This window comes from Esox lucius, chromosome 17 (genome assembly GCF_011004845.1).
Source record: "Esox lucius isolate fEsoLuc1 chromosome 17, fEsoLuc1.pri, whole genome shotgun sequence".
Taxonomy (NCBI): domain Eukaryota; kingdom Metazoa; phylum Chordata; class Actinopteri; order Esociformes; family Esocidae; genus Esox; species Esox lucius.
In genome coordinates this window covers 28,161,387-28,180,554 of record NC_047585.1, presented here as the reverse complement: position 1 = coordinate 28,180,554, position 19,168 = coordinate 28,161,387, and the positions used below count along the sequence as shown (strand labels likewise).

At 40.0% G+C, this 19,168-nt stretch overlaps 1 protein-coding gene across 1 annotated transcript; it reads right to left on the bottom strand.

Moving 5' to 3' along the window:
• Positions 1-913: 913 nt before the first annotated feature.
• Positions 914-17,367, bottom strand: LOC105017191 (ras-related protein rab7). The gene is made up of 6 exons (XM_010881593.3): positions 16,985-17,367; positions 8,368-8,430; positions 5,901-6,027; positions 5,477-5,695; positions 2,259-2,387; positions 914-1,733 (listed from the first exon to the last, which is right to left on the bottom strand). The coding sequence occupies exons 2-6, from the start codon at positions 8,418-8,420 to the stop codon at positions 1,638-1,640; spliced, it is 624 nt and encodes a 207-aa protein (XP_010879895.1). The 5' UTR covers positions 8,421-8,430; positions 16,985-17,367; the 3' UTR covers positions 914-1,637.
• Between the last annotated feature and the right edge of the window lie 1,801 nt (positions 17,368-19,168).

Here is a 19,168-nt window from a genome sequence, read left to right as displayed (position 1 = left end):
ATCACTCAGCCTGATCATAAATGACCAGATAAGAAAAACATGATTATCACATGGACAGAGAAATAATTATCATATAACCAAATCACATTCTGTAGGAAAGACCTGCAACAAAACCACTAGTTAAGATAAAAAAGAAAGAAAAAAAATATTCTCCCTTCTCTAAAATGTCCAGGGACCCTGGGGATCCCAGGTTGAAAACCCCAGCTCCATGTAACACCATGGCACAATGCTCAACACCTATGGAATGCACTCACACTTAAAAATACGTCAATAAGTACAATACCACAATAAACAATGCTTACTCAATAAACTTTTTATTATCATTACTTCTGAAATCCGAATACTCACTTTCAACAACTTCATTGGCAAAGCTCTGATTAATAAAGAAGAGTAGGCTTAATACCAGGGCAAATCCTTGAACGGGTTCTTTGTGATTGATACAACATCCAGCTCAGCTTTTCTGTCCCTGCTATTATATCTCCACACAATGTTAGTACACAATGCACTTTAAATTCCTGCCAACCTGAGTTAACAGGAGAGAGACGGTAGACCTATGTAAATAGGGACAGAGATGGCAGTGTTGACACAAGATGGTTGACAAATGAAAGGAATACATCAGTAGCAGTAATTGTAGTAGTATTAAGTAGCAAATAATATGTAAGGATCTATGTTCATTGGTTTTGTGTGGTCAGCTCTTCACCTAGTTATGATGATTGCATTTTAAGTCGTCCTGGATAAGAGCATCTGTTCAATGACTAAAATGTAATGTAAATGTCTACTTATGAACATTTCCCCTATAACATGAGGCTGCTCAACCACTTCCTACAGAGAGGACATTATCAGCCTTCGGTCTTTTGATTTTATAGTGTCGACATAATTCCCCGGAAGTAGTAGAAAATGATGGTGGGAGCAGTTTAGTTGTTTGTGGCTTGTCGGTCTAGCTGACGTTGCCCAAATCAGAATTTATTACAATTAAAGGCCAAAAAACATATGTAAAACAAAGTGCAAAAACAACAATTATAAGTTTCATATTGGCATAAGACATTACATCTACTGCCAATATGAACAACAACAAAAACTTCTAGCACAGCTGATTATTTGACAACAGTTATGTAGGCAATATAGAACTTCAAGTCAAAACAAAACACTTCTGAAGAACAGGAAGTACAGAGGATAAGATGTCTCAGGATAATGACAAAATGATAACATCACATTATCTTGTCAAGAAGCATCAGCCATCACTTCTACAGTTCCCCACTGCACATTTAGGACATGGCGCTCCATCTGGTCCCCCCAATGTGAGAGGCAAAGGGGACATGACAGACAGAAAGGGTGGGCCAGGTTGTGGATTCACTCCAGGGAAAATGGGGCCTACTGGGGTGTATCAATTCTTCTCTCACATGATCTTTGGGCATTGGCTTCATTAAGATGTGTGTGGGATGTGTGTCAGAGGTGCCTGTGCAAATCTATACACCCCTTATGTTCAGTACACATATGGAACTGGAAACTCTGGTGGGGAAGGGATGTGACATGGGTGCAGAGACCAGAGGGGCAGTCCTTTCCCTAGGGGGAAGCAGGTTTCTAGAGAGAAAGGGGTTGTTCCAGAAAGCCAGACAGAAGATAGTCCATGTTGCTCCTCAGCAGCTGCAGGCCTCTGCTGAAGGTTTGGCTCTGTCGTTCCTGTCCAGCTTGATGGGTTCCGGGAATTCATTATACAGCTCCACCTCGGTCTCCTGATAACAAGAGAGAATGAAAAGACAGAAAGGACCAATGTGTTTTTGTAGTTCTTACAGTTTTTCGTGATCGCATAAACTTTTTTCTTTTGCAAGTGATATAGGTCTTAAAAATTATTCAAACCCCTGACAAATTACTAATGGCACATTAACATTTCATATTTTCAGTAAAGTACAGTGACATCAACTTTTTCTACGGTAATATTGAGAAATATTTGGAAGAACATTTTTAAATAAACATATTCAAAGACATTGTCCTTACAAGGACACAGTAAACACATCATTGGCCTCCACCAGCAAACCATTAAAGTTGCTGACAAATATTTGTGTCTAAAACCCCACTACCGATAGATCAGTGGTAAGGTTATCCAAGGACTCTAAAGGAAGGAAGACCAAAAAAAGCATTCTACAGATATCGGAAATAAAGTGACAATTCATAGTTTAGGAAAGGAAAAAATGATAGATTAAATATAGATGAAAACCAATACTGAGTTAAGCTGCCATGACCACCCTGGCTTCACCCACCTGCTTGAGGGCATTGCGTGCAATAGTCTGGAAAGCCTGCTCTACGTTGATGGCCTCCTTTGCACTGGTCTCAAAGTAGGGGATGTTGTTCTTACTCTGGCACCATGCCTGAGCACGCTTGGTTGTCACCTGGGTATGGACGGAAGACATTCACAAACAACACATGAGATGTAGGAGAAGATTCTGATTATAGTGAGACATTAGTGCCCATTGACGTGTTTAATGCTATAGCTGATCTGAAGGAATATAGTAGTGCTGGTCCGGATGGGCTTGAGGCTAGGTATATTAAACTTGCAGCTACTATACTGATATTTCCACTTGCTGATCTTTTTAATCTGTCTTTAAACACGTTTACTGTCCCTGCTACATGGAAATGCGCGAAAGTTATTCCTTTATTGAAAACTGGTGATGCTTCTATTATGAATAATTATCGTCCTCTCTCAATTATCTGTTCCACTGCCAAAATATTTGAGAATATTATTTTTAATCAATTATCGAAATTCATTACTCAGAATAATATCTTATCACCATTTCAATCTGGCTTTAGGCCTAATTTTTCAACCACTACAGCTTTATTAAAGTTCACCAATGATACTTTCTCTGCCTGTGACAAGGGACAGTTAACTGGTGCTATTTTTATTGATTTTACCAAGGCCTTTGACATGGTGGATCACTACATTCTCCTTGATAAGCTTTATGGAATTGGTTTGAATCAAAGTGCTTTATTTTGGTTCAACTCCTACCTTCATAACAGACGGCAGTGTGTTTCGTTTAAAGGTTCACTGTCTGATTACTTACTGGTTGATAAGGGTGTTCCTCAAGGTTCCACTCTAGGACCACTTTTGTTTTCGATCTTTATTAACGATTTATCACACATTTGCACCATGAGTAAGATACATCTCTATGCTGATGATACAGTGATTTACACTGCTGACCCCGATATTCACCAGATCCAGAATAGGTTACAAGTTGACTTTAATATGATTCAAAAATGGCTTCACAGAAACAACCTACTGCTGAATACTGAAAAATCGTGTTGTATGCTGTTTGGGACGAGGCACAGAAGACCATGTGCTCTTAATTTACAACTGTATTTTGCTAATGGGTCTTCTATGATGAATTCTACAAAATTTAAATACCTTGGGCTGTTGTTGGATTCTGAGCTTACTTTTAAACCTCACATTGACTATATCATAAAGAGAATATACGGGTGTCTCAGTACACTTTATAGATCTGTCAATTGTTTTACATTGAAAGTCAGGAAAAGATTAATTTCTCAGTTGATTTTGCCGATTATGGATTACGCTGATATTATTTATATGAACACCAATGATGCTGCTCTTAAGCCGCTTAATGTTGTTTTTAATTCTCTATGTAGATTTGTTTTGAGGTGTCCTTTTAAAACACATCACTGTGTAATGTATGCATCATTGAATTGGCTTCAGTTGAATGCAAGAAGAGACTTTCATTGGTTTCTTTTTGTTTTTAAGTGTGCCTACTTTGATTGTCCTCCTTACCTGAGAGAACTTTTGGTTCCAAGTAGTTCGCTGTATCTTCTTAGAGATATGCAAGCTCTTGCCTTTACTGTACCAGGAATCTTTTCAGTCATTGGTCGTAAATCCTTTCATTATAAAGCAACCAGTGATTGGAATAACCTTCCTCTTTCCTTGAGGTCTCTCTCTTCTTTTCATAGATTCAAGTTATCTATATTCCAATATCTAACTAAGGTGTGTGCATGTTATTAAAGCCTGACTTTCTATTATGTATGTATATACGTATGTGTGTGTGTGTGTGTGTGTGTGTGTGTGTGTGTGTGTGTATATATGTATATGTAAGTGTATGTTGATATGTATATATGTACATAGGTATATAACTGGATAATTGATTTACCTCTCGTGAATCCAATCTTTGTCCTTTTTATGTGCCACTCATTGTTCAATGAATTGCTTGTACTTTTTTGAAACTGTCATAACATGTCAAAGCTTTGAGGCCTAAGGTAGTGATGTAAGGTGTATATTAGTTGTTGTTGTTTTTTTAAATTTTTTTTGTTGTTTTTTAGTGCTGTGGATCTATGTTCTGGTACTTGGACCCTCTTGAAAATGAGATGCTGCATCTCAAGAGGCTATCCATTAATAAATTGAAATTGAAATTAGATAATACCTGGCTAGTGGGAAACATTGAATCCTGTGGTTGGAAACTCTGTAGTGTAATAAGAAATGTCGGTTGAGGAAGAGTGGAAGTGTAATAGACGAAGAGGAGCGTCTGGCTCCACCAAGTCTCCAACAGACCCTTGGTGATGTTAATCAGTGTCCTGGGTAACATTTGCTTCTCCAAAGATCTGGAACACCAGGTGTGGGCCATCAGCCCCACCCTCCTGAGCTCACCTGGAGAGGTGTGAAACTCTGAGCAAACAGGAATGTAACTAAATGTATGATATTGTGGACATTTATCTGTAGTGTTTGGATTTCCCCATGAAGGGCAGAATAGTCTGATATGCTTTATTGTACTGCACGGGTTATGGATCAAACTCTACAAGAACATTAAAAATGTTTGTCCTTGTTGCATGTCTGACAACAACTGGCAGCAACCCCTCTTCCATTCGATAATTTTGTATTGATTAAGTGGGACAGTTCCAGTCCTTTGTGTTCATTGTGTTTGCCATGGTGAAGTAATGCTAATTACTATTTGATGGAGTGTTTTAGATGTCTGATTTTAGGATAAATAGTCATGTCTCCAAAATATTTTGAGTGTGCCATCGGTATAACGACTTCCCAACATGTTGTGTTGTAGTCATATTTAGGAGTTTGTCATCGATTAAGAGACCTCCCAACACATTGTGTTGTAGCTTGCTATTTACCCAAAGTCTTGTATTGTAACTGTAATAATGTATTGGAATAAATGTTATTACTTCAATACAGATTACGACAGCATTCCTTGTTCATCTTCATACTCAAGATCGTAGGGCTACTGATAATTACACACACATGAGTTTAAGCAACCAGACTTGGCATCCCTATCTGTCCCCAGGTAACCTTCTACGTGGTAAACCTTTCGAACCTCTCTCACACCCCTCACTACAACTCCATCGGTGATCACATAGCAACAGTAGCATTAGGGCCAGCGATTGTAGTAATAGAACTGGTAAAATGACCTTTAACCAAGTACAGCTGGTTCCAGCATCATTAGGGGTAACACCTATTATCATCTCAGTCACCCACCTGTCTGTTCTCAAGGTCAATCTTGTTGCCTAGCACCACAAAGGGGAAGTTCTCGGGGTCTCGGGGGCTGGCCTGGATGAGGAACTCGTCCCTCCAGCTGTCTAGGGTCTTGAAGGTGTTTGGGGCGGTCACGTCAAACACCAGCACACAGCAGTCAGCCCCACGATAGAAGGCCACGCCCAGAGACTGGAACCTCTCCTGGCCCGCTGTGTCCCAGATCTGACCGTGAGGATGGTGGCAGGAAAGAAAGCAGAGAAACGGTGACAGAAGGCCAGTGGGTTAAAGTTTTTCCTCTGATCTAAGATCTAATCACACTCACAGTGCCATGTAATCAGACATGTTTGGTTGCAACTTGAAGTTGAAATCAGTAGTACTTTACCATCGCTTGTTGATCAAATAATGCAATAAGGCAATGTTGCTGTACCTGCATTGTGACGAGCCGATCATCCACCATCACCTCCTTGGTCAGGAAGTCAGCGCCGATGGTGGCTTTGTACTGGTTACTAAACTTCCTGTTCACATACTGATTCATCAGGGAGGTCTTCCCAACTCTGAGGAATTGAAGGGGAGACAGATAAGTAAAAGATTACCTTAGAAATAAAAGGCTCAGTACATGGGGAATTGAACAGACTGCTCTGTGCAGACTGTCACAAGTGTATAAAATTAGAACACCATCTGATCTGGTACTTTCCGTGACCCAACAACCAGAATTGGTTGTTGGGTCACGGTATCTCTACTGAGATGAACATATAGACAATATTGACTGGTGATTTGACGGTCAATCAATGGAAAATATGGTTATTCTCTTGTGTAAAACGTTAATCTGTAAGGCTACATCAGAAGAGATTGTACCACTGGAAAGGTTCCAATATTGAGTAAAGCATCATAGCAAGACAGAGAGATATATTGTAAGGTGAGATGAAAAAATTGTAGTGTACTGGAAAGATGGTTATATCTCTGGAATTTAGAGAGATGGAGTCAAAAGGGAGTTAAGTTGGGTGTTGGGGGTCACTTTTGGGTAAGCATTCACTCTATGTAAATGTGGATATGGGACTCCAGGTCGCTTTTGGGTTGGGTAACAGGATGCTCAGTTATAGGTGAGGGTTGTGTGTGTGAGAGTATGCAGATATGCATGTATGTACATATGAATGTGGGTGTGTATGAATGACATCAGGGTGTGTAAGTATAGATGATCTTAGGTATGTTTATATATAACAAGGGCGCTGGCCGTGGCGTTGTGGTCCGGGGAGGTCACTGGAGGTCAAGACCGGGAGGAACAAATCAATCGACACAACATTGTGGAAGTGGAATCATTAAGGATTCAAGGGAAATCATGGTGTTTGCTGATTGCTTGTGCAACATGTTTAATTGTGCAGACAGTACCTCCTCCTACAGTCCCTTATACAGGGCTGGAATGTGCAGTGAAGAAGGCTGGTTGGCAAAAGACGGGTAAGATCTCACCTTTGAATGTGGGACAACCTTTGACAGGCACAGCTGTGCATTTGGCCGCTTCAATTATACAAACGTAGGTATACAAGCATACACAGTACAGTGTGATGAATAAAGAAGACAATGTATATGATTAAATAAAGCTCCGGAAGAAATGAAGAGACCACTGCACCTTTTTCTTTCCTTTCCAAAAAAGTTGAAAAGGATGGTTTTAAGTGAGAAACAGAAGGGTTAAATTAAAATTGGAACGCTTCTGTTCCTCACTCAAAACTTTCCTTTTCAACTTTTTTGGAAAGGAAAGAAAAAGGCGCAGTGTTCTCTTCATTTTTTCCGGAGCTGTATATTAGAGGAAGAACACTGCTCTGCAGGCCTGTGATGGTCAAGGGAACTAAGGCACAGGCTTATTTATGCAGACTTGTATTCTACCTGGAGTCTGGCACACCAATTCACAGTCTGATATTTATACAGACTTGTATTCTACCTGGAGTCTGGCACACCAATTCACAGCCTGCTATTTATGCAGACTTGTATTCTACCTGGAGTCTGGCACACCAATTCACAGCCTGCTATTTATGCAGATTTGTATTCTACCTGGAGTCTGGCACACCAATTCACAGCCTGCTATTTATGCAGATTTGTATTCTACCTGGAGTCTGGCACACCAATTCACAGCCTGCTATTTATGCAGACTTGTATTCTACCTGGAGTCTGGCACACCAATTCACAGCCTGATATTTAAACAGATTTGGAATAATCATAAGAATAGAGCAATTGCTAGCGAGACTACAGTTGAACTTTACACTGCCAAAGCTATTTTCTTTCATGGCACAACAACGTTCGTTTTTTTCTTTCATTCGTGAATGACATTAACACAGTAACTAGCAATATAGGTGACGATAACTTACATTTTCGTCATTTGAAAAGGCGAGAGAATCGTGGAAACCCATCCTCTTTTACTGCATAAGGGGCTGTGATATATCACCCCAAAAAGTATGCACCGATCCACCGCAAACAGTTTTATTTTAGGCTTATTATGAAACAGAGCTACTGAAGCTTGAAGCCAGCAAGGTTTTTGTCTATCCTGAACAAATCCTAATGTATGCTCTGTTCTGTCAGAGGCGTGGCTTGAACACTGGACCCCCGCATGGAAATCCACGTCTCTAACCACTACGAGACATTCGCTGTTCTTGGCTGGCTCTGCTTAAGCGGTCCGACAAAATCAAATGGGTTGAAATGATACTAATGTAGATGATTTATTGATAGATAGACAGATAATGTCTGCACACTCATGGCTTATCTAGATTACACAGTGAAAGAGAAGATGGAAAGTGAAATGAAAAGCCCACTGCCATAAATCAACTGAAGACAAACAGATGTGTGAGGACAACCAACAAAGACACCGTGGTCAAACAGGAAGACAACACAAATACACTGTGACTTACCCGGAATCCCCAAGGATGATCACTTTCAGGAGCACTTTCTTCCTGGACGTCATTCTGTGGTGTCTGAGGAGAAACCACACATACAAAACGTTCCAGTGTGCACTCATTGTCTACTCCATTCACATTAAACCATTGTATTAGTAGGCCTAGGACTTTTACTTTATCATTTCTCCACTAACTAACTTCAACCAAACACTGGTGGAAATGATAATGGATAGAGGCCAGCTAAGCATCACCAAAACAAAAGCTAGTCAGGGATGATGGAAGGTACATAATAATTTGGGGAGAAATGTCCTCTTGCAATACACAGACAGGTGGCAAATAAAAGGAAAAACCTGAATAAATGAGTGGAGGAACACGGATGCTTCCATACCGCTGAAATAGATGGCACATTTAAGCAATGAATATCCTATCATGCTCTGTAGCGTGCATACAAACTCTGACCAGGCCAATGTCTTCTGGACCTTTTCCTCAAGATGGAAAGAGAAAAGGATCTAAGTGACTTTGAAAAGGGTCTATAATTGGGCCTCTTCCAGAATGACAATGATCCCATCCACAAGGGTTCGCCCAAATGGTTTCATGAGGATGGAAATGATGGGAATCATATGCTATGACCTTCACAGTCACCAGATCTCAACTCAACTGAACACCAATGGGAGATACTGGCCCGACACGACAGCGCTCTCCACCACCATCATCAAATGAGGGAATATCTTTTAGATGAATGGTGTTCCATTCCTTCAGTAGAGTTACAGTGACTCACAGAATCTATGCCAAGGTGCACTGAAGCTGTTCTGGCAGCTTGTGGTGACCCAACACCTTACGGAGACACTGTTTATTGGTTGTTCCTTTAATTTGTCACCCGTTTGTATACACGCCTTTGGCCAGGTCTTCTTAACTAAGCCATCTTAAATAATGGGAAAAAATTATTTGACAGGATTTATTGTAGGATCATTTATATTTCTTGCCCCCCAAAACAATGAACAAATGTTTTACCACCCCCCGTTTAATGGAATACATTCCTCTCTTCATGTAATAAAATAACATTAACATTGTGTATAACATTAAGAAATGACACAGCAAAGACAAATAGGGGAATTACTCTGAATCGGCTTTGTACTGGGAGACACTTCAAGTTCAAAAGTCAAAACTATTGTCTGTCACATCATTGTTATCACCTTTTACAATGATTGTCAATAAAGTCCTATAATGTGTGTGATTTAGTACTCATTGTATAGTTAGTGCAGTTCTGCTGGACCAGTCAAACTGGAGCTCAATTCATAACAGTCATATGTTCTCTAAGCTGCTGGCTGAGTCACGAGGAAGACATCATTCATTCTTTTACACACAAACACACAAACACACACACACACACACACACACACACACACACACACACACACACACACACACACAATGAGCCTGATGACTAGATCTTTTTTCCTTTCAAAGACAAGAGAACGATCCAAGCAAAAAAATCACTTCCAGGATGGCCGTTTCCAAACCCCAATTTTAAGAATTGATTAAGATATCCCTTCAATTTCAATTACAAACCAGATTCCAAAAAAGTTGGGACACTGTACAAATTGTGAGTAAAAAAGGAATGGAATAGTTTACAAATCTCATATACTTATATTTAATTCACAATAGAACATAGATTATATATCGAATGTTGAAAGTGAGACATTTTGTAATGTCATGCCAAATATTGGCTCATTTTGGATTTCATGAGAGCTATACATTCCAAAAAAGTTGGGACAGGTAGCAATAAGAGGCAGGAAAAGTTAAATGTAAAGATAAGGAACAGCTGGAGGACCAATTTAAAACTTATTATGTCAATTGGCAACATGATTGGGTATAAAAAGAGCCTCTCAGAGTGGCAGTGTCTCTCAGAAGTCAAGATGGGCAGAGGATCACCAAATCCCCCAATGCTGCGGGGAAAAATAGTGGAGCAATATCAGAAAGGAGTTTCTCAGAGAAGAATGGCAAAGAGTTTGAAGTTATCATCTACAATGCATAATATCATCCAAAGATTCAGGGTCAAGGCCGGAAAACCATACTGGATGCCTGTGATCTTCGGGCCCTCAGACAGCACTGCATCACATACAGGAACGATACTGTAATGGAAATCACAACATGGGCTCAGGAATACTTCCAGAAAACATTGTCGGTGAACACAATCCACCGTGCCATTTGCCGGTGCCGGCTAAAACTCTATAGGTCAAAAAAGAAGCCGTATCTAAACAGGATCCAGAAGCGCAGGCGTTTTCTCTGGGCCAAGGATCATTTAAAATGGACTGTGGCAAAGTGGAAAAGTGTTCTGTGGTCAGACAAATCAAAATTTGAAGTTCATTTTGGAAAACTGGGACGCCATGTCATCCGGACTAAAGAGGACAAGGACAACCAAAGTTGTTATCAGCGCTCAGTTCAGATGCCTGCATCTCTGATGGTATGGGGTTGCATGAGTGCGTGTGGCATGGGCAGCCTACACATCTGGAAAGGCAACATCAATGCTGACTGCTATATCCAAGTTCTAGAACAACATATCCATCCAGACGTCGTCTCTTTCAGGGAAGACCTGGCATTTTCCAACATGACAATGCCAGACCACATACTGCATCAATTACAATGTCATGGCTGCATAGAAGAAGGATCCGGGTACTGAAATGGCCAGCCTGCAGTCCAGATCTTTCACCCATAGAAAACATTTGGCGCATCATAAAGAGGAAGATGTGACAAAGAAGACCTAAGACAGTTGAGCAACTAGAAGCCTGTATTAGACAAGAATGGGACAACATTCCTATTCATAAACTTGAGCAACTTGTCTCCTCAGTCCCCAGACGTTTGCAGTCTGTTATAAAAAGAAGAGGGGATGCCACACAGTGGTAAACATGGCCTTGTCCCAACTTTTTTGAGATGTGTTGATGCCATGAAATTTAAAATCAGCTTATTTTTCCCTTAAAGTGATATATTTTCTCAGTTTAAACATTTAATATGTCATTTATGTTGTATTCTGAATAAAATATTGAAATTTGAAACTTCCACATCATTGCATTCTGTTTTTAATCACAACTGTACAGTGTCCCGACTTTTTTGGAATTGGATTTGTACATAAATTCCAACTTGAGTGCACACTCTGAACTGAGTCATATAGGAGAAATCTATTAGAAAGCCATCATACCTGATGCAGTCATGGGAATGGACACAGCACAATCTTATCAGGCACTGACTGGGACAATGGGCAATAGAAAAAACAACAATATTGTCCTGAAACAATGGATGACTTGAGAGGGACAACCTCAAATCCAGCATGTGTTTATAATAGAAAACAACATTTTCTTGCCTATTTCCATCAAGATATCGGTTAGTCTAAACAAAGCAAATTTGAAAATGACCAGCAAGTCTATGGCCCACAGACACCAAAACCAACAGGATTGGTCCAAGTCACCTAGTAGAATGCTGCTTGGTATCTCACGTAAACCGTTGGTACATGACAGATCTAAAAACTTTCCAAAATTGCTCAAGCTCAGTCACGTTGGATTTGAAGCCAGTCCAGTGTGGCTTTGGCTGTATGCTTTGGGTCACTGTCCTGCTGCAAAATGAATCTTCTACCAAATCCCAAGTCTCTTGCAGTCTTCGGCAGGTTTTCTTCCAATATTTCTGTACTTTGCTGCATACATTTTGTCCTCTACCTTCACAAGCTTTCCAGGCCCTGACATAGAAAAGCATCTGCATAGCATGGTGCTAAAACCACCATTCTTAACAGTAGGGGAGGGTGTTCTCAGGATGAGGTGCTGGGTTAGACAGAGCCAAACAGTGTTTGGTGTTAAGGACAAAAAGCTCTATTTGTCTCATCAGACCATAGTATCTTCTTCCACTCTGTCTTAGTCTCCCACATGCCTTCTGGGAAACTGAAGCCAAGACTTGAAGTGAGTTTTCCTTTTGGCATTTTCCCATAAAAGCCACTCTGGTAAAGCACTGGGTTGTTGTTCCAGTGTGCACAGTGTCTCCCAGTTCAGCCAAGGAAGACTGTAACTCCTTTAGAGTTCCCATAGGCCTCTGGCAGGTCTCCCTGACTAGCGTCCTTCTCGTGGGAATACTCCTTTTTGATGATGGCTTGTTCTGAACAGATTAACAGTTGTGTCATATTCTCACCATTTATTAACAATGGACTATAAATGTCCCCTTATTTATGAAAGTGCACAAATACAACATAATTTTTTACCGGCTGCTTATGCCACCCACTACACTACTACGTGTTTTTCTTTTCTTTTCTGGGTGTCTCCCGCTTGCATTACAAATTTCACCAGTAGATGTCGCCAGTGTGCAGTGTTTTGAACATTTCGAAACAGTGAATTATTTTTCGATGCAATTGTTTCTACTGGCTCAAAATTTTTAAAAGCTTAAGTTTCTCCCATTACTACTTTACTGTGCTCTGGGGGATATTCAATGTCTTGGAAATGTTCTTATACTCCATCCCTGGTGGGTGCTTTTGAAGAACCTTATTCTGGAAAGCTTGAAATGTTCCTTTGTCTTTATAATGTAGTTTTTACTAGAAATTGTAATAACCAACTGCGGGACCTCCCAGAGACTTGATTGCACACAGATGGATCCATTCAACTAATTACATAAATTCTAAAACAATTAATAGCACCACAGCTCATTCAGGTGTGACAGAGCAAAGGGAGTGAATACTTATTAGTTATTTTCTGTTTTATATTTGTACAAAATTTAGCAATTTGTAGATTTTTTTTCACTTTGACATTAAGGAAATCTACTACATAACATGAACTATTTTGGGAAGTATTCTATATTCAGAGTAACATCTTATCCCAATACTCTTTATATAATAATTAGCATTTTTTTGTAGCTGGTTGCTTTAAAAATAACATTTTAAAATTATTCAATACTTTCAACAGTCTTGACAGTACCATCCTGTGGGTATTTCCAAATGCATACTGCATGTAATACCCTTGGGATATGAATGTAACCTTAATAAAGTTGATAATAAGGATAAGGCTCCATAAATGTGTAGCAGCCAGAAGCCCCATCTGCCATGCTATAAAATACCCATCTACACCTGCATTCACTTATTTCAGACCGGATCTTCACAGAAACTCAAGTAGTGTGGGGCCCAAAATCTACACACCTACCACGGGGCACATACGCACAGAGGGAGGGGGCATGGGAGTGCTGAGCTGAGGGGCAGCACCAATGATGTAATGGGTGTGCCAACCACTTGTGAGTCTAAGGGAGACACGCGCGGGACAACCAAAGCACTGCTATACAGAAAACCATGACCACGGGATGTGGGGTTCCCACCTGTAGGGCTTTCTCACGTGTCCCCTAGGCGTTTTAAAAACAACTCGGCTACCAAAATGTTGCCTCCAATGAACATTCAATGGAGTCACGTGACGTGTGCACGAGGCAGTGTGGGGTCCCGGGCAGCACGGACCTGGCATGAGAGCTGTAGGGAAATAGAGCTCTCCTCTATAATATGCAAATTTGAGACAAATTTTACTAGTGTGCTTTGGACGATAGCCAATCAGAAAGGGGGTGTTCTTCTCTCCACGGTGTCACTGTGAAAAGTTCCTACCACAGCCTACCTCACTATTCAACAACCAACATGGAGGAAAAATCCAGAACTGCAGTGTCCGGATATCCAGCGCAAATGGCGAGACATTCAACTGGACCAATTACTTGACAGAACAGGGTGTCCTGCCTCACAATCCAAGGTCCCACTCAAGCCAGTGCTTGGTCAAACTCGGCCTTGGTAAGATGAAAATAACCCTGGAACCAGGCGTCGTCAAGGCGGAGCTCCTGTACAAGCCTGTGGTAGTCCCCATGGGTGGCTCGGGACTGGAGGATAGGGTGAGCCCAAAAGGAACGGTGCTGCCGGCACAATCCTCTATGGTGAAGCAGCAGGGCAAACGCAACAAGCCTCTTCCTCTCGCTATCCATGTTTGGTATGGAGATCTTTCAGTGTAAATAATGTTAAATGCAAGTACTGCCTCCATAAATATGGAATATGAGCGGGAAGTTGCATCATTTGTTGTGAATACTACTGCTGAGCGGGAAGACATTTCATTTGGTATTAAATTGCTAGTCAATATAATACATAGTCATTGAATACACAAACCCTACATTAGCTAGTGTACTGTACTACCACCCTGCAGCTACTTTCTCCTCCTATCACCTTTCGACCCCTTTGGTCACCTTCTCTGTTTGCAGTTGGGTGTGGCTGTTTGGGGTCAAAGCCCAGAAACTGGGTCAGTGGCCCTTCATGTCTGCAAAGTCAATTAGCATTGTCTGTCTGCTCGTTTTACTGATGAATTCAACATCGATATGTCCATGATCAATGGGGACTATATTTACACACAGTCTAATTTACTGCATAGATATCGGTTGACCAAACACACTGGTTCTCATCTTGGCACAAGAACCCTGCTATCCATTAGTATAACAGGCACGGACGATAATTATTATTTTTTAAACATTTTTATAAATTACTTGAATCATAAGCAATAGAATAAGTATTTTAAAAATAATTTAAACTACCACTTTCTACTTTAGCAGAAACTGGACTAACAGAATCTCCGGTTGAATCCAACCTTCTGCTCTTTCAACCAAAACTGTCTCCTTTAACTATCATCACTTTCCTGTACAAGAATACATAAAATACCTGGAGAAAAAAAAAAACTGTTAATGTTTGTAGTATGAGATACTTATAGTGATGAAAAATATCTGCATTGTGTTGATCACTTTTAGTTTACTGTCCCATCTCTAGGTAGTGGACACCTAGATAATCCCTTGCTTTCTTCTTTTGAAGAACTCATTGTCTATCCAACACATATTACCTTTATTTACCAAGGAAAGAAGGAAGGATTTTCCTTTCGAAACATTCAAACAGGAACAACGTGTTGCCTCCAGAGCATGGAGAAGAGCCCTTTAGGATGGACCACTGGGCATGTCAACCCCACGGTCACATGACTACAGAGAAGACTACTGAGCTTTTACCTCAAACCCACAGAGAGGCTAGAGGTCAAGTAGTCAAGTTCCAGTGTTTATAAAGGCTCTCCATAGTGTAAAGAATACATTCCTACAATCATCTGACGGGGGTGATTAATGATTCATATAATGAGCATTATTCTCCTAATGGCAGAACGAGACATGGGTAACAGAACATCATGCAAATAAGGAGGACGCAAATCCTCCGTCCCATTTCTGTTTCTCTGTCTGTACTGCTGGACTCTGAACACTGTCTTTCCGATTGGTCAGGGTATCCAATTGGGTTGAGGTCACATGTTAGCAAGGCAAAGAATGAGGGATGTCTAAAGCTATCTAACTAGGCCACAGACCCCTATTTGTTGAACATTGTGTTCTCACGGTTATGTTAACGTTAGTTTACGGTAAGAGAAGTAGTCACCTATGACACAGGAAGTAGCTTTCTAGCTAGCCGGTACACCATTACTACATCTGGCGTCCTCACATAGTCCCTATCCTATCATAACGTTAAAATAACTATGTTTAAAACAGTACTCAACAAAGGCAAATAACACTTCGTACCAACGTTCACATATACAGTGGCACGCTCAGTCAAAATGTAAACACGGTCCCAATGGGTTGTCCATAACCCAGATTAAATTTACTTATTTCCAAACATGTCAAACAGTTAACACCCTCTAAGCTACTGAGTTGACAGCAGCACCTGGGTCTCTCCTAACATAAATCCCACAGCTTGAGATGCTGTGAGTGTGATCCACTGACACTCTGACCAGGGGAATGCTCAAACTAGGGGAATGGGCACAGAGTATTATCTTTACAATATACTGACAAAATGAACATCCGGAATGCACTGTACTGTGCCCATACACTTTTGTATTGCTATTTTAGTAATTTCAGCAAACACCAAAGCGAGTTTCATTTGTGAGTGTACTCTATTTTTTGGACTGCCCCACGTGGGAATCGAACCCACAACCCTGGCATGTGTCATGCACTGAGCAAAGTCACGGGAACCATACATGTTCAATAAAAATGCCTAGTTGTCTCAATATAGGGAAGCATAATTCATTATACGGGATGTATGAGAACCCTACTGTAGGATTAGTGAACAACCAGTCCTCGCCTAATCTGCAACCCATGACACTGCATTCTAGAAGTCAGATCACATGGGTGAAGTATTTCCCCAAGCTGAGTACCGAAAATATGTTTGTTTTACAGGACTTACTTGGACACCATATCTAACAAAAATTGCGCGAAGGAAGACAAAATGCTTCGATCAGTTTATATATATATAAAAAAAAACAATAGTAAAAAAACGAATAATAAACATGTTCCACTAAATATTACGATCTTCAAAAACATGGAAGCTTAGAAATTAAATGTCATACTGTCACAATGCTCACTGCGTTGGGTCTGCCAGGACAGGAGGCCCACGGTTAGATTTTGTACACGGTCCGGACCTGTATTACTCAATTCGTCTGACTGCAAGAGGCCGCACCACTGACAGTCAACCATTTCTCGCATCCCCCCGTCGTTCGTTAACATTACACATGAACAAAAGCTTTGCGTATGCAATTACGTTTTACAGCGCAGTCATTAGCTAGGTAGAACTTACCTTCAACTTCCAACACACCAACCCGCTGTTTTCAACCTGCTGTATTGTCTCAGAACAGCCTCTACTGGCTGGATTTGAAGAACAGTCAAAATTGGTAATGTTAGCCAGCTACTAGCTAATAATGCCTGTACTAATGCACAACACCGGGCTGGCTAGCTAAAATGTTCATGTATCAAGTTGGCGGCTTTAGCTTGTGTGATGCGTATCTCTCTCTTATATTTAGTTATCAGAATAGTATTTTCTTAATATTCACACTAATGTAAATAAATATCTAGCTATAGTTTCAGTTCCGATTTTGTTGGTTTGTGTCTTCTGCCCTGGATTCTTTTCGCGACTAATTTTCCCTTCCTTCTTTCACATCGTTGTGAAGCAAGCATGAATAACTATTTCCTTGCCCTAAAACTGGCAAATCATTCAGAATAAAAGTCCAGTCCTGAATACTTTGTATTACTTTTAGGTACATTTCTTGGGACATTTGGTGTAATTAACCCGAGTTTGCTGTTTGGTAATGCGATTGAAATACAGGTATAAAGCACACAGGCTTTTCTTCCTTCTCCCTGTTATGAATTGAGCAAGCTAGCTAGCAACAGTTGATAAATGCATTATCTAAATTGCTGCCACAAATATGCCATATTTGAAATAGAAATATAAAATATAAGCTCTAGTAATATGTATAGCCTGTATTAAAGTACTTGTGGAATTTGTTTTGTATGCTTTGTTGACCCTGGTGGGACCCTAGGCCAAAAAAAAATACTAAACAAACCCTGCTGGCCCGGTGCAAAACTGTCCATGCAAAACAAATTACTCCATGGCAATGCAACCAAGTGTAGCTTACTGTGGAAAGCTGGCGGCTAGTCAACTCAAAATAAAGAATGGAACGTTTTTATAATAAACATTGCCATGTTGGTGCGTGGTACGATTCAAACTATAACCTAGTCTGTAATGAAACATAGTAGGCCTAAAAGAATGTGCATGTCATCTGATGGGAAAATAAACAACATCTTTCTTTTTCTTCAACCATTCAGAAGTAGTCTTGCTTATTCAGTTTGCTTCAGCCTCAGCTCACAGATGGATGGCATGAAATTCCCTCTAGAATTCTCTGGTACAAAGCAAAATAAATGGACCCTTCAATGATGGCAAGTTGTACTAGTCCTGGGACAGCAGAAAATCCTCAAAACATCACACCACCACCATTCTTGACTATTGGTATGACGTTTCTAATATGGAAAGAAATGTTTGGTAACTGAGCAGACATAACAGGGGCCATGTTGTCCAAAAAGTTCCACTTTTGACTCTTATGTACATTCAACTACTTATAACTTTTAAATTGGTTGAACTAGGGAAGCGATACATTTTTCTCACCTGGTGCCTGTATTGCATGGTTCACTTGAAAATGAGACTTCTGCCTCCATAAGATATCCCCTCTCTAAGTAAAGTATAAATACAAATAAGGTAAAGATATTACCACAGTTGCACTAGTATTCAGTTTAATCAGAGTGGTCTATTATGGGCCATGTATTTGTATAAACAAAATAAATGTATCTTAAATATTGAAAAAATATGAATGAAAACATTGGGACAGTACAACAGGATTTTAACATGTTTTCTAAAATTTATTATTATAATTATTATTACTAACATTATACATTATGCTGTTTCACTAGTGTTAATGTTGTAATCAAATTAAATACAATATATAGTAATAATGTATCTTAACTTACATCTTTAATGTATTTTAACTTCGGGTAAAGTCACAAAAATAATTTAAAAGTGTATAATTGACCAATTCACTATACCACATCATTTAGGACCAAAAAATATCAAGAAAATGTTAGGTTACAGAAGAGCCAACAGCTCTGCAACTTCCTTCACAAAACTATATTCAAACAAAACAGTCCCAATGCTTTCTTACAACACATTTATTTTCCTAATTATTTTAACTGACATAATTGTAGGACTTTTGTTTTGAAGGGAGATCTTTGCCTGGTGTTACTTATTATCGCTGGCAGAACAGAAGTCTCTATGGCTTCTTCCAAAACAACTCCTCTTGCGTCACGGTGATATTGCTGTAACGTGATCATGCACAAACAGTGCCCTCCACCATCACTTAAAGGCGGATAATGTGTGAACAATCTAAAATGATTTGCTAAAACAGTGTAACTCATCAATGCACAATCATACCAT

Excerpts from the sequence above, each read along its gene's own strand:
- LOC105017191 (XM_010881593.3), bottom strand. The coding sequence starts at position 8,420 with ATGACGTCCAGGAAGAAAGTGCTCCTGAAAGTGATCATCCTTGGGGAT. Across the intron at positions 2,388-5,476 it reads TTGACCTTGAGAACAGACAG|GTGACAACCAAGCGTGCTCA; the intron begins GTGGGTGACTGA and ends GTCCATACCCAG. Across the intron at positions 1,734-2,258 it reads CACGCAATGCCCTCAAGCAG|GAGACCGAGGTGGAGCTGTA; the intron begins GTGGGTGAAGCC and ends TCTTGTTATCAG.